The following is a 14,322-nucleotide window of genomic DNA, read 5'->3' as shown; positions in this document are numbered from 1 at the left end:
ATTCAGAAAGGCAGGGGATTATTGTATAACCTTGTTCTGACAGAAATTATTTTTAAACCGGACATGTGAATAGATTGTGGCTACACCTTGATGCCTTTGCATTCTGGATTTTTTTTTTCTTTCCCCATTCTCAAAATCACTAAAAATCAATGAATCTTACCCACCATTTCCTCAGAGTTTATTGCTTAGTTTAGAAATCTACACCTGCATTTGGTAGATTAATCTTAGCTGTTCCCTCTGATTCTGCTGAAAACTTCTGCTCAGAGCCTCCAGAAAACTTAACTCTGCATTCCTTTCTCGTTATCTTTTTCCAAGCTCTAAACCTGATGCCAAGATTTGTATTTCAACTACCTCTTCATAGAAATGTTAAACTGTCAAATTTTGGAAAGCTTCATTTATTTAACCTTCCTCTATTTCTTAAGAGGTCAGTGGAGAATTCTACTCCAACAGAAACCCTGAATTTACTGCCTTTCTAAATGAACTCTCTTGGGGCCGCCACTGTGGTGCAGTAGGTTAAGCCTCCTCCTGCGGCGACAGCATCTCATATGGGCCCCAGTTCTAGTCCTGGCTGCTTCGCTTCAGGTCAAGCTCTCTGCTGTGGCCTGGGAAAGCAGTAGAAGATAACCCAAGTTTTTGGGCCCCTGCACCTGAGTGGGAGACCTGGAAGAAGCTCTGGCTCCTGGCTTTGGATTGGTGCAGCTCCAACAGTTGTGGCCATTTGGGGAGTGAACTAGTGGATGGCGGATGGAAGACTTTTCTTTCTGTCTCTCCCTCTCACTGTCTGTAACTCTACCTCTCAAATAAATAAATAAAATATTTTTAAAAAGAACACTCTCTGTTGCTCTCACAGAGTGCAGAACTGTTTGTGTTTTTCTAATTTTCACTTGAAATTCACAAATGCCTGTCTGTGGTATAGCTGGTTAAGTTGCCATCTAGGGCCGGCATCGCGGCTCACTAGGTTAATCATCCACCTGCAGCACCGGCACCCCGGGTTCTAGTCCTGGTTGGGGCACTGGTTCTGTCCCAGTTGCTCCTCTTCCAAGTGCTTGGGCCCTGCACCCGCAGGAGGAAGCGCCTGGCTCCTGACTTCAGATTGGTGCAGCATGCTAGCCACAACGCACCAGCCGTAGCGGTCACTTGGGGGGTGAACCAACAGAAAAAGGAAGACCTCTCTCTCTCTCTCTCTCTCTCTCTCTCTCTCTCTCTCTCACCGTCTAACTCTGCCTGTGCAAAAAAAAAAAAAGGCTGCCATCTAAGCACCAGCATCCCATATAGGCGCCAGTTCAAGTTCTGGCTGCTCCACTTCCCATCTATCTCCCTGTTGCTGTGCATGGGAAAGCAGCAGAAGATGGCCCAAGTGCTTGGGCCACCTGTGCCCATGTGGGAAACCCAGAAGAAGCTCATGGCCCCTTGCTTCAGATCCACCCAGTTCCAGCCAGTGCGGCCATTTGGGGAGTGAATCAGCAGAAGGAAGACTTCTCTCTCTCTGCCTCTCCCATCTTTCATATAAATAAATAAATGCTTAAAAATACAATTGCCTGATTATAAATATTACATATCTAACCTCTCCCCTTTCACCAAACCTGCAAATGCTTTCTCTATTAACCATAATTACCAATAGCACATGTCAATGATTAAGAAATAAAAATTAATACAACTTCAGTTATATATGTGTGTTTATATGCTTTTTTTGTTCTTACTGGCTATGAACTTGTACCTGGATTGCATGTAGTATACTAACGAGAAATACAGTACTGCTGTGAGACCATCACTATGTGACCACAGGCAAGGTGTTCTGCTAAGTATTTCTTAAATCCTATTTTATTTTAGCTTTACATAAACACTATGGATTGATAATTACTTTGCAATATGCTTCCTTCTAAAAAGTTTGGGAAGATTAAAGACATTTTAAAAAGAAACTTATGACAAATATCTCTGTAAAAAATGAAAAACACTTACAGGAACCAGGAATTTTTTAATCTCTTCCAACGCGTGACTCATTCGTGAGTAAGCTTCCCCAGGTGGTGCAAACACTTCAATTAATACATGAAGTTCATCACTCAAGTGGGCATATTTGGCTTCCCCACTCTTCCTTAGTTCTTCTTCCTGTGAAAGAGGTTATTTTTAGAAATACAAATCTATTCCTTTTGCATTGATTTGGCATTTACTGGCAATATGACAAAAAGGCATAATCTTAGATAATTTTCCATAAGTAGAAAGAAACCCGTTGAGAAATAAAAATCTGCTACAAGCCATTTAAAGATTTCAAAATCGTATTTGAGAGATTGAATGATTACAAAAAGAACCTAGCATAATTATCATCTACAACAGATTTTAATCAGCTAAATGAATAATTCTAAACCCCTAAAAATCAGTCACACAAATGCCATTAACTCTTTGTGTACATCAGTACATTCTGGGGAAAAAAGGATTTATTTTGTTATTTTTGTATCTGATATGTAGTATTCTGCAGATGAGAAGCAAATGATTATCACCACATTGTTTAAGAAATCAGAACTTTCTAGCTGCATTTTAGTGGTGCATGGTGCTTGTTCATGATGAAAAGAAAGCTAGGGTAGGTAAAACCAAAGCTTGTCTCCCAGCCTATGTTTCCACCATTGCAGGTTATCATCAAGCTTTATATTCTCAGTGTTTCTAAAATTTTCTGCTTTATTTTGTTCAACAAGGGTATGTTAAACGGATGGCAGTGAAGCTTTGTGCTGATTTCAATTCTTTTTGAGTTCCACAGCTCCTGCTTCACCAACAATACATTCCTATTGGATGAGATTTTTCATACTACTATGCCCAAGCCGTTATTGAAGCCTCATTAATTCAGTTCAGATGCAGAGCAACTCAGTACAATGGCCCATATCTTTTGATCATGTGTGGGAAGTATTTTATACACATCAATTGCAACCACAACAATATTACACATATTCATATATTTTGAACTTTGACCAAATCAGGTAATTTTTAAAATTGTATTTGCATGTCTTAAAATTTCTAGAAAGCAACTTTGGGTTAAGAGGTTAACATAAATGATGCTATGTTTACATCCTTGTTCCCAACAGTTGTTAATGAAACAACAGTTATCTCACTGTACATCAAAGCATAAAAATAAACCAGTAATTTATGGCTCAATGTGGAGATTAAATGGAGAAGTGACATGAATAGACTAAAACTGAGTAAATGAAATCAAATTTGCTAATGTGTATGTTTATCTGAAGTGTGCAGTGTTTTAAAACGTAAAGCAGATGTGAAAGACATGTCCTGATTTCCTATCTAGACAACCTCTGTCCATTCAGAGCTCTCTAAGATTAGCCTGGGAATCCAATCTGCACTTCACTTTCCATCTTCAACAAGCACTTGACTTTAAAGACTTTTCTTAGTGCCTAATTCTGAGGCTGGAGAGAAGCATCGGCATTTGACTGAACTAAAACACACTCAGGCCAGCTCCGCGGCTCACTAGGCTAATCCTACGCCTTGCGGCGCCAGCACACCGGGTTCTAGTTCCGGTCAGGGCACCGGATTCTGTCCTGGTTGCCCCTCTTCCAGGCCAGCTCTCTGCTGTGGCCTGGGAAGGCAGTGGATGGCGCAAGTGCTTGGGCCCTGCACCCCATGGGAGACCAGGAGAAGCACCTGGTTCCTGCCATTGGATCAGCGCGGTGCCAAATTTTACAAAGTATGTGTAACATGTAACATGTGGCAGAGTTAGACAGTGAGAGAGAATGACAAAGAGAAAGGTCTTCCTTCCATTGTTTCATCCCCCAAATGGCTGCTACGGCCAGCACTGCACCAATCAGAAGCCAGTAGCCAGGTGCTTCTTCCTGGTCTCCCATGCGGGTGCAGGGCCCAAGCACTTGGGCCATCCTCCACTGCCTTCCTGGGCCACAGCAGAGAGCTGGACTGGAAGAGGAGCAACCGGGACAGAATCCGGCGCCCCAACCAGGACTAGAACCTGGAGTGCCGGCGCCGCAGGTGGAGGATTAGCCTAGTGAGCCGCGGCGCCAGCCGCAAATCTGCTCTTATGGTGAGAACCTTAACTAAAGGAAAGCTGCTAACCTGAGAGTTTAAACAGGTCCTCACAAAAATAACTCAGCACAACCCATTTAAACTTAACATCAGCATATGTTACAATCTAGGAAAATAAAAAGCATATAACATGTTACATGAATGCACTTTACTTCGGAAGTATCTGACCTAGGCAGAGGGCATCAAAGAGAGGGAAGAGAGGCTACAATAGATCCATGCTGGGGCAGAATGCTCTCATCTCCACACCTGGAAATCTGAGAGCTGTAATGCAGAATGGTTTCTCTATGCTTAATGATCTTAAATATTCATGTGACTATCACTTTTATATTCTTCAAAGAATACATCAGCTTGCTGCTGAGTATTTAGTGCATTCTCATAAGTGGTATTAGCGGATAAGGCAGATAAAGTAACCAATCAGTTTCAACACATATCAGGAATTTATTTCTTGCCCAGATGAAGTTCAAGCTTGTGTTTATATTTGGATGCCACTTCTCCACACAGATCCAAGCGTCTGGGGTCTTGCCATCTTTTGGTTTCTCAGTCTTCATGGTTTTGGCATCAATGACATCAAGAGAATAGCAAACATGGTGGACAACCTCAAAGGTTTCCATGAGACAGCCTATAAATAGCTTACAACATTCCTCCCTATATTTGTCTGGTCGTGAGACTAGTGACTGTGGTCTAGATATGAACTCAGAAGATAGCATAGACTGTATATGGCTACCAAATCTGCCATGTGAACACACACAATCCTCTATAATATAATGGTGTTCAAAAATAGTGTGATTCAATGGAAATATGTGAGGCACACACATAATTCAAAACATTTTGGTAGGTGCTTTCAAAATAAAAAGATGGTCAGGCATTTGGTGCAGCAATTCTGAGGCCCTGTGAAACACTCTTCATTCTTTATTTGAGTGCCTGGTTCAAGTCCACCTCTGCTTCTCATTCAGCTTCCTGCTGATGCAAAGCCAACTTCAAATACTTGGATCACTACCACTCATTTGGGAAACCTAGACTGAGTTCTGGTCTTCTAGGTTTGGGGAGAGGATCTCTGTCTGTCTCTGTCCTCTCTCTCTCTCTCTGTTTTTCAATTAAGTAAATTAAAGAAAAGTAAAAATACAAATATGCACATACTTATAAGCAAGAGAAATAAATTTTAGTAATATATTTTAAAATAACATCAGAAACATTTATGTTGTTAATATACAATTATTAATAAAATATTTTTCTCTTAGACCATCTTTGAATAAGTGTCTATTTCATAAGGATAGCACAGCTCAATTTGGTCTACTCACAGTTCACTGGCATAAGAGTCACATGTTGCTAGAGCCTACTATACTGAACAGCTTTCTTTCTAGACTTTTAGAGGGTACAGGTAAATATGATAAAAATATTGTCCTCCAGGTTCTTACATTAAGCTTGAATGCTTTAAGCAATGAATTTGTTTATTAAAATAATAAGTAACTAAATATGTTATCTATATCATGAGTAGGAAGCAGTAGCAGGAAAAGCATACCTTTTTTATTTATTTGACAGATAGACAGTGAGAGAGAGAGAGAGACAGAAAGAAAGGTCTTCCTTCCATTGGTTCACCCCCTAAATGGCCACTATGGCCAGAGCTACACCAATCCGAAGCCAGGAGCCAGATGCTTCCTCCTGGTCTCCCAAGTGGGTGCATGAGTCCAAGCACTTGGGCCATCCTCCACTGCCTTCCCGGGCCACAGAAGAGAGCTGGACTAGAAGAGGAGCAACCGGAACTAGAACCTGGTGCCCATATGGGATGCCAGTGCCGCAGATGGAGGATTAACCTAGTGAGCCACGGTGCTGGCCCCTGAAAAAACATACTTCAGAGATTCAGATCAACTATTTTTTAGAGATGATATAAGCATCAAGCATACTTACCCTCTGATGTGGAAACTGAATAGACAATATTCAACTTCCTAGAGATCAGAGTTAGTCAGGATAGAAGACAAGACTCAATGGAATAGGAGATGGCATGAATAAAGATGTTGAGGAAGAAAAGTTAGTCCAGCAGAATCTGTCATGAGCAGGGCAAGCATTTGTTGTAGAGGTTAGGATGCCAGTTGGGATGTTTACAGCTCATATGAGAGTAACTGAGTTACAGTCAGCTCTGTTTCCACTTCCAGTGTCCTGCTAACGTGCATCCTGGGAGGCAGCAGATGATGGCTCAAGTACTTGGCTCACTGCTACCCAAGTGGGTGACCCTGACTGAGTTCCTAGCTCCTGGCTACAGCATGACCCTGCCTTGGTTGTTGTGGGCACTTAGGGTGTGAATGAACGGGCGGAAGTCTCTCTCTCTCTCTCTCTCTTTCTCTCTCAAATAATTTCAAATAAATGAAAATAATAAATTTTAAAAACTATTTAAAATATGATCGACTATGAGCTATTACTGGTTATTTTCAAAATTAGACTTTCACATGTTCAAGAGTGGATTGTGTGTTTGAGCTCGCCTATTGGGGTAAATCTTGAAAGGGCAAAATTCCCCAGGATTTAGTTCTTTATCTGTGACATTAATAGTCAAATACTTAGCCACAGGACTTTTTTGGGTTTTAAGAAAATTGAAGAACATGTTATAACTAGAAAATTTTATACAAATGTTATATCTTTATTTCCTATATTCTCAAATACTAGTGTTCAAATGTTACTTGGCTTTTTCAACAGACACCACAATAAATGTTCTTCAAACAAGCAGAAGAGTTATTTTTCTCTCTAGTGAACATCCAGGCTATAGAAACTACAGTGGCAGGTGTATCTTCTCTGCACTCTTGCCTCACGACCCAGTCTACTCCTCTTTTTTATTCAAGTGAATCCCTACAATGTTGCCTCCATGTTGGTGGAGGTTGCTGTCTGACATCACTTTTGAATTTTACTTTATGGGAAGGAGAAAGGAGAAGTGGGAGGCAAATGCATCTTTTCAAGGACATATTTCAGACATTGCATGCATCATTTCTTCTCACATCTCTTTAGTGAGGACACAGCGACAGGATGGCCTTGGAGGCAATGGAAGCTGTGAAAATGGCCTCAGACTGAGTGTCCAGGAACCCAACTGAAATATGGGGCTTCGTGTATCGTAAGATAAAGAATGAAAATGGTTGACGATAGCTGTTCCTGCTTCATCAGGGCTAACTAAAATAATATGCTACTAAGGTAAAATGTAAGTAAAACATACCAATCTTTATCAGACATTTCATAGGAAAATGAATGACACTAAATAGGGTCTATTGTAGCACACTGCAATATTTAATTTTTAAAGAGATATTGGTATATTTAATTTTTAAAGAGATACTTGTCTTAGGGATTAAAATATATATTTCATCTTTTATAAAATAATGTTCCTCATATGAAATTAACTGGTAATTAGGTAATTGAACTCTCAGTTCAAAAGTACCACATTTATTGAAGAAAATATGTAAAAGCTCAAAGTACAAATATATTTTTCCAGACATTCGTAACTACTGGTTGCATCTCTGCTGTACTTTTCTTAGTCTCTTTTTGTAGTAGTAATAATAGTAGTAATAGAGTGGGAGCCATAATTTTCTTCTCAGGTGACTAACATGCAAAGTACTACTAATGGATTATTTAACTTTGTCTTCACAACCATACTTTGTGCCGTACGTTATTTACTATATTTTACAAAACAAGAACCTACAGAACAGAGAGAAAAATTTGTCCAGTTTCACAGACTCTAAATCTTAGAATTGGATTAGAATCCATACAAACTCATTGCAAAAGTCAAGTTCCTACAGCAGCTTGAGACATTGCCCCATGCCAGCGAAGAGTGCCTCGTTGCCCCATGTCAACAGGAAGTAGCTCTAAAGACAGATCATCGTCCCTCTGCCCCTCCTGGACTTTTGGACTAATGTAACCCCTACAACTGCTGCTTTATGAAAAACAAAATGGGGGAATGTTAGGAAACTGGCACAGTCTTATCTATGGCACGATCTACACCCTGACACCATCCTAGGCTCTAGCCCCCACTGCCATTGCTGGAAGTCGGGTGGCCACATGGCCCAACCACCAATGTCAAGCTCCACCCCCATCCTAATGGGATTCACTGCTCCTGCTTCCCTGCCCGCCCTCTGGCAAAGTTTTAAAAGGAGCTGTTCCTGAACACATGGCTCTCTCTCGGCTCCTCTTGTCTTCTCTCCTCTCTTGCTCCCCTCTCTCACTTGTCTTCTCTTCTCTCTCCTTCTTCTTGTCTTCTCCTCTCTCGTCTTCTCTTTCCTCTCTCTCTTCTCTCTGCTCTCTTCTCTCCTCTCCTCTCGTCTCTTGCTCTCTCTCGCTTGCTCTCTCACTCTCTTGCTCTCTCTCCTTCTCTCTGTCTCCTGCTCTCTCTCTCTCTTGATCTCTCTTAGGCTCTCCTTCTCCCTTTTCTCCTTCCTCACCCCTTCCCTCCAGTCTGCTAGGTTTTCTCCAATAAACCCTTTCCCTTACTCTAGTGTTTGGTGTGTTTTGTGGCGACCTTACAATATTTCTACTATAGATGTCTATAAATTGTTCCAAATGTTGTTTTGTTTTGCTGAAATTGTATAAATGGATACATAAATGAGTAACTCTTTCTCCAGAATTTTCATCACTATGTGACAGAATTGCATGATTTTGATAAATATTTTCAGAACTTTTTTTTACAAAAAAAAAAAAGTCAAGCTCCTAATCACATGGGTATATTAAGAGTAAATTATGGGAAATTAAGGGTAAGTAAATTTGGAATTCTCCCAGAATATATCTAGCTTCTGAAAGACTGTGGCCAGTGGTCTCCCACTAATTTCATGGTGTTCAGGACCATGAATCACTATGATTTCCAGAGTACAGCAAAGAGATTATAGGTTCCGATCACCAAGCATATAGGGCATGAATTCCCTTTCCTTGCCCTGGAGCATCTGACTCCTTAGTAGTTATTTGCCCTTCAGTAGTGGGTGAAATGATCATTTTCAAGGTTCTTACTTGTCACATATTTCACACTGTTGATGCCTAATCCTCTGTTTGCAAATGCTACTCCAAAAATACTATCCCCTCAAAATGTTTAACGTTGAGCTTAGAGCAGTTTGTATAATTTCTGCCACATGCTTATATTGTATTCCTAAAGCAATCTGCCTCATGTAGCTACATTCTCTATTCTCATGCATGTGTGGGGGAACTGGGATGCTTGTTAATCCCAATTCTATCTGCTATAGGAATTCAAGTTAGCTGAAAAGCTGTGTACTCCAAATGCTTCAAGACAAATGTTCCCAAATGAGACACAGAACCAAATATTCTCTTATACCACTTGAGTCTAGTTATTTGGTTCTTTGATTTTTCAGTTGCCAATTTGAACATGAAACTCATAATTTCCTACAATGCTCGAAAACATCCACCCATATAAAATCAATTATGAGGGTCACAAATTTCACTTAAAATCACAGAAAAGCACAAAGATCACATTGATACATCAATTATAAACAACTTTTTAAACTAAGTTTTATTTTCCCATGCCCTTCAATTGGTTTTTACCATGTTTTAATTTTCTCTCTTCTGTTCCTAATTTTTGCATACTCTCTCCTTTCTCCTAGAATTGCCTAAGGGATGTCAAATTATTTTCATCTCTATTAAAGAGAGGATTATGGTAATTAAGTGCTAATTCCCAAGCCTAGAGGACCATCCCATTATAGAGTTCAACAAAATAAAGTGCACAAGGAACAGTTAAATGTCCTTAGAAGACACAACAGGAATCATTGACTGCTTTTGGAATGTGCTTTTTAGTCACATCTCTTTCCAAAAGCAATGTGTCTAAAAAGTTTGTACACACACCAACACACAGTGTTCTTATAGTGGGTCTCTTGTGAAAGAAAATAGTTACACTTGTCAAGCTAAGAATAGCACTCATTTGCTATTTTCATATACATATATATACATATACATATACATAAAGATCTATTTGTTTATTTGAAAGTCACAAAGAGAGAGAGATACCCAAATGGCTAAAACAACCCAAGCTAGAAGCCAGGAACTCTCTATCTAGATCTCCCATGTGGGTGGCAGGGGTTCATGTACTTGTAGCATGCTTTGCTGTTTCTGTTAAGCATATTAGCAAAGAGCTAGATCAGAAGCAGAGTAGCCAGGACTTGAAGAGGCACTCAGATATGGGGTGCTGACTTTATATGTGGCAGCTTAACCTGCTTGTACCACAATGTCAGTTCCACTATTTGCATTTTTAAAAGAACATGATGTTTTATAGATCATACAGTCCTCTTTGTGTTACTCCAAATGCTGGTATTTTGCCCTTCTAGATTGTATTGTAAAGTATCCCACCATTGCCACTACCAAAAAATACGAAGAAATTTTGCTGAGTAACTGAAATCATGCCCTATACTCAGTAAACATATAGAGGAACTCAGTATACAGATGATTCAGTTGTGATCTTGCCTTAAATACCTAATAATAGGAGCCATCTTTTCCAGGATCCATGTAACTGGCTCATTGGATCAAATAAATATTTATTCCCCAGTAAGCTATTTAAACTAAAGTCCTGGATAGGCATTTGATCTATAGTTAAGATGGCCACATGCCATACTGGACTGCCTGGATCTGACACCTGCCTCTGTCTCCTGACTCTAGCTGCCTGACATTGGGAACCCTGGGAAGTAACTGGGTCCTTGCCACCCATGTAGCAGACATGCATTGTGTTTCTGGCTCCTGGCTTCAGCATTGGCAAAGCCCTAGACATCATAGGCCTTTTGGGAGTAACCAGTAGAGGGAGGAGGTCTCTCTCAAATAAATGAATGAATGGATGCATAGTTAGATTCTGTGGTAGCAGTACTGTTCAATCTAGTAGACTTCCCTCTGGTATCCTCATATTCTTCAGGTCCCACCAAGTAAACCATAGAAGTAAAGAGCCAATGGCATTTGTTCCTTAACATATTTACACTATATTTGTTACTGTTATTATGTGTTTTATTATTATATTTGTATACCTTCTCTTTTGACTTTTTAAGTGTTTTCATATTTCCAGACCAAAAACATGCAGGTTTTATAATATTCTACTATATTAATACAGTGTTTCTGTAGACACATTAAATACTCCTTCATATGTCCTTTCACAATATTTTGTCCCTATATCAGTTACAATATGACAATCCCATTTGGGGATCTTTCTACACCTAAGTCTCACCATGTTCTCATGTCACAAGTTATTATGCATACACCCAGTGTATCTTAAAGGACACAGAGAAGAAACTCAGTAAATTCCTATCAAGTAATTTTACTTCGAGTGAAAGCCATTCTGCATTTTACTCAATCATCAAAGCATATCTTTACCCTCTTGTTTATGATGTTTCTGCAAATGCTCAACCATTTCTCTACTAAGACCTTGGAATGGAATGAGCTATTTACTTATATTTTTTAACTCTGGAAGAGAATTAACAAATTATTATCATTCAATATATATTCCATTAAATAAAGAATAAATAATGTATATAACCATATTGTAGGTATCTATTGAGACACTAAAAATTGGTACAAAGATCATTTAAAGGGGAAAGCATTTGCGCTAAGGAATATGCAGAAAGAAATCTTCTGTTAAAAGATTTATTTATTTGAAAGGCAAAGTTACAGAGAGAGGTGGTGGGAGCCACTGTGCTGGTTTCCCTGCATAGGCCTTTGTGTAGATTAACCTTCAACTGTGTTCCTGTAAGGAGGATTCACTACAAAATTCCATTTGTAAGCTCACTGATATGGTTAGCGCTTGGCCATCTGGCTTCAGTGCTCTCTTTCTTGTACCTTCATAAGCACGTCTGGTAGCTGTAAGACCTCGCTGTAACTCCCTTTGTCAAACTGATACTGATTCCTGTGAAATTATTCCTTTGAACTATGTTGTAAAATGACCCCTGCTTACCCTCGACTGTTACAATCCTTGCCTTGTACTATATAAGCTACCTCCTTCTCCAATAAAGTGAGACCTTGGTGAGAGTACTGTCTTGGTCTCCCTTCTTGTGTCTGGTTTGTCTCTCCATTCAGGTCTGCCCTCCTCGTGTCCTAGTTGATTACCCCGTGGGCCAGGGCAAGTGTCGCCCAACGTGGGGCTCGAGGAACGGGAATTGAGCTGAAGGTCGCTGGAAGAGCCGGCCATTTCATTTAGGTCGCCACCTTGTCTCATAACAGCCACGACGGACAATTCGTCTGTGATACAGGCCTGAAGAAGGCCAGTGAAGACCTGCATAGTGGCCACCGCGTCCTGACCCGTCCGCGACACAGGCCACAAAGGTAAGAAGAACGACACAATTATGGGACAAACATTCACTAAGCAAGAATTGTTTGTGAAAGGGCTAGAAGCCTCACTCAAGGCAAGAGGGGCAAGGGTTAAAAAAGGCAAGCCATAAAACAGTTCATTAATGCTATAGGAATAGTCAGTGCTTGGCTCGCAGAAGGAGTTGTGTGAATGAGCAACATTGGGATTTGCTTGGAAAAGATTTAAATGTGCATTTAAAGAAACAAAGCAAGCCGTGACAAAGGCTGTGAAAACTTTATTGCAAATGTAGAGAATAGGGTTAAAGAAACAAACAGTAGAGCAATTTATTAGTGCTGTTGAAAAAATTAGACCTTGGTTTGCTAAAGAGGGTGTTGTGGATAAGAAACACTGGGAATGAAAAATATAGATCAGTGTACACGGGATACCCCCACCCTGCATTTGAATATTTCATTTGAAGTAAATGTTACATGTTATAAAATTAATATTACTATGTGAAATGAGGAATTGTGGTGACCAAAACAATCAATCTTACTGCTACTGCGCTATCCAATATAGCTGAAGAATTGGATCAAGTTCGTTCAGGAGTACTCTTAAACCGAGCAGCTATCGATTATTTGCTATTAAAAGATCATATAAGCTGTAAATCTGTACCAGGGGGATGTTGTTTTAGCATTACTAACAATGTGCCATATATAGAGTTTGTTATTGATAAACTTAAGAGTAAAATGCAACATATGTTTATTACTAACCCACTATTCATTTGGAAGGTTTCATTTGGAGGGTTTCAATGGATTCATTGGTTATTAATGTTGGCTGGACCGCTACTGCTTTTCCTACTTTGTATGGGATGTTTTCCGTGTGTTCTGCAATTTGTGCTAACCTTGCTGCAGTCTGTATGGACTGACATTCATCATTTAAAACTTTGTACCAAACCTCCTTTGTAATCAAAAATAATTGATATTTGGCTACATGTTTCACCTCTCGCCTAATGTCAGGCTGGTCTGATGGTAGTGGGTTATCAGAACTTATCAACATTAGTGTCACTGAAGTTAGTATACAACCCCCCACTGCTAAATTTAACTGGCTTTAAAAAAATATCAATCATTCTTCAACTGCCCTATCCTTATTAAGTGAAGAACAACAAGTATTACGGCAAGGTATTCTAGATAATCGTGCAGCCATTGATTATCTTCTCTTATTACATCACAATATGTAATCAAGTTAAAAATATGTGTTGTTTTAATCTTACTGATAACTCTCTTAGTATTGCTATTGAAATCCAAAAACTCACAGAACTTGCTTCTCACTTTACTCAAGACAAAGGGTCCAAAAGCTTATTCAATTGGCTTACATCTTGGCTGCCAAATTTCTCCTGGCTTAAAGAACTGTTTGTGGGGATTGTAATCTTTCTTGTAAGCCTCCTTAAGCCTGTCTTGTTGGCAGGTGCTTCGTGTATTTTCTAACTAGGCCTTGGAAGTCCCTCAGAAGATAAGACGGTGAGTAGTCAATGACGGGTAAGATGGGTTGCCGCACATATCAACCTAAGACAGGGATTCATCGATGACGATGGATTCTGATGATGGGTAAGAATGTGCAGGTGGAACCCACAACCTAAGACAGGCACCATCATTTACTTCATCATAAAATAAAATTTAAAAAAAAAATAGCACCGCTCACAAAAACGTAGTGGTATAACACTGATGACATGTAATCTCATCTTGCTATATACAAAGAAGGGGGAGATGTTGGGAGCCACTGTGCTGGTTTCCCTGCATAGGCCTTTGTGTAGATTAACCTTCAACTGTGTTCCTGTAAGGAGGATTCACTACAAAATTCCATTTGTAAGCTCACTGATATGGTTAGCGCTTGGCCATCTGGCTTCAGTGCTCTCTTTCTTGTACCTTCATAAGCACGTCTGGTAGCTGTAAGACCTCGCTGTAACTCCCTTTGTCAAACTGATACTGATTCCTGTGAAATTATTCCTTTGAACTATGTTGTAAGATGACCCCTGCTTACCTTCGACTGTTACAATCCTTGCCTTG

General features: G+C 39.8%; 1 protein-coding gene across 3 annotated transcripts in view; it reads right to left on the bottom strand.

Annotated features, from left to right (window-relative positions):
* The window catches only part of KHDRBS2 (KH RNA binding domain containing, signal transduction associated 2), a 646,917-nt gene that overhangs the window by 301,026 nt on the left and 331,569 nt on the right, over window positions 1-14,322 (bottom strand). For all 3 annotated transcript variants that reach the window (XR_016233950.1, XM_089333075.1, XM_051855537.3), the window contains exon 4: window positions 1,960-2,106. Coding sequence is in view for 2 of the 3 variants with exons in the window: in XM_089333075.1 (XP_089189201.1) it covers window positions 1,960-2,106 (147 nt within the window). In the remaining variant the exon portion in view is untranslated. The remainder of the gene's footprint in view (window positions 1-1,959; window positions 2,107-14,322) is intronic.

The sequence above is a fragment of the Oryctolagus cuniculus genome, chromosome 5 (assembly GCF_051225735.1).
Source record: "Oryctolagus cuniculus isolate XC-2025 breed Fujian yellow rabbit chromosome 5, ASM5122573v1, whole genome shotgun sequence".
Taxonomy (NCBI): domain Eukaryota; kingdom Metazoa; phylum Chordata; class Mammalia; order Lagomorpha; family Leporidae; genus Oryctolagus; species Oryctolagus cuniculus.
Note: the sequence above shows the minus strand (reverse complement) of the source record. Positions and strands in the feature narration are given on the sequence as shown.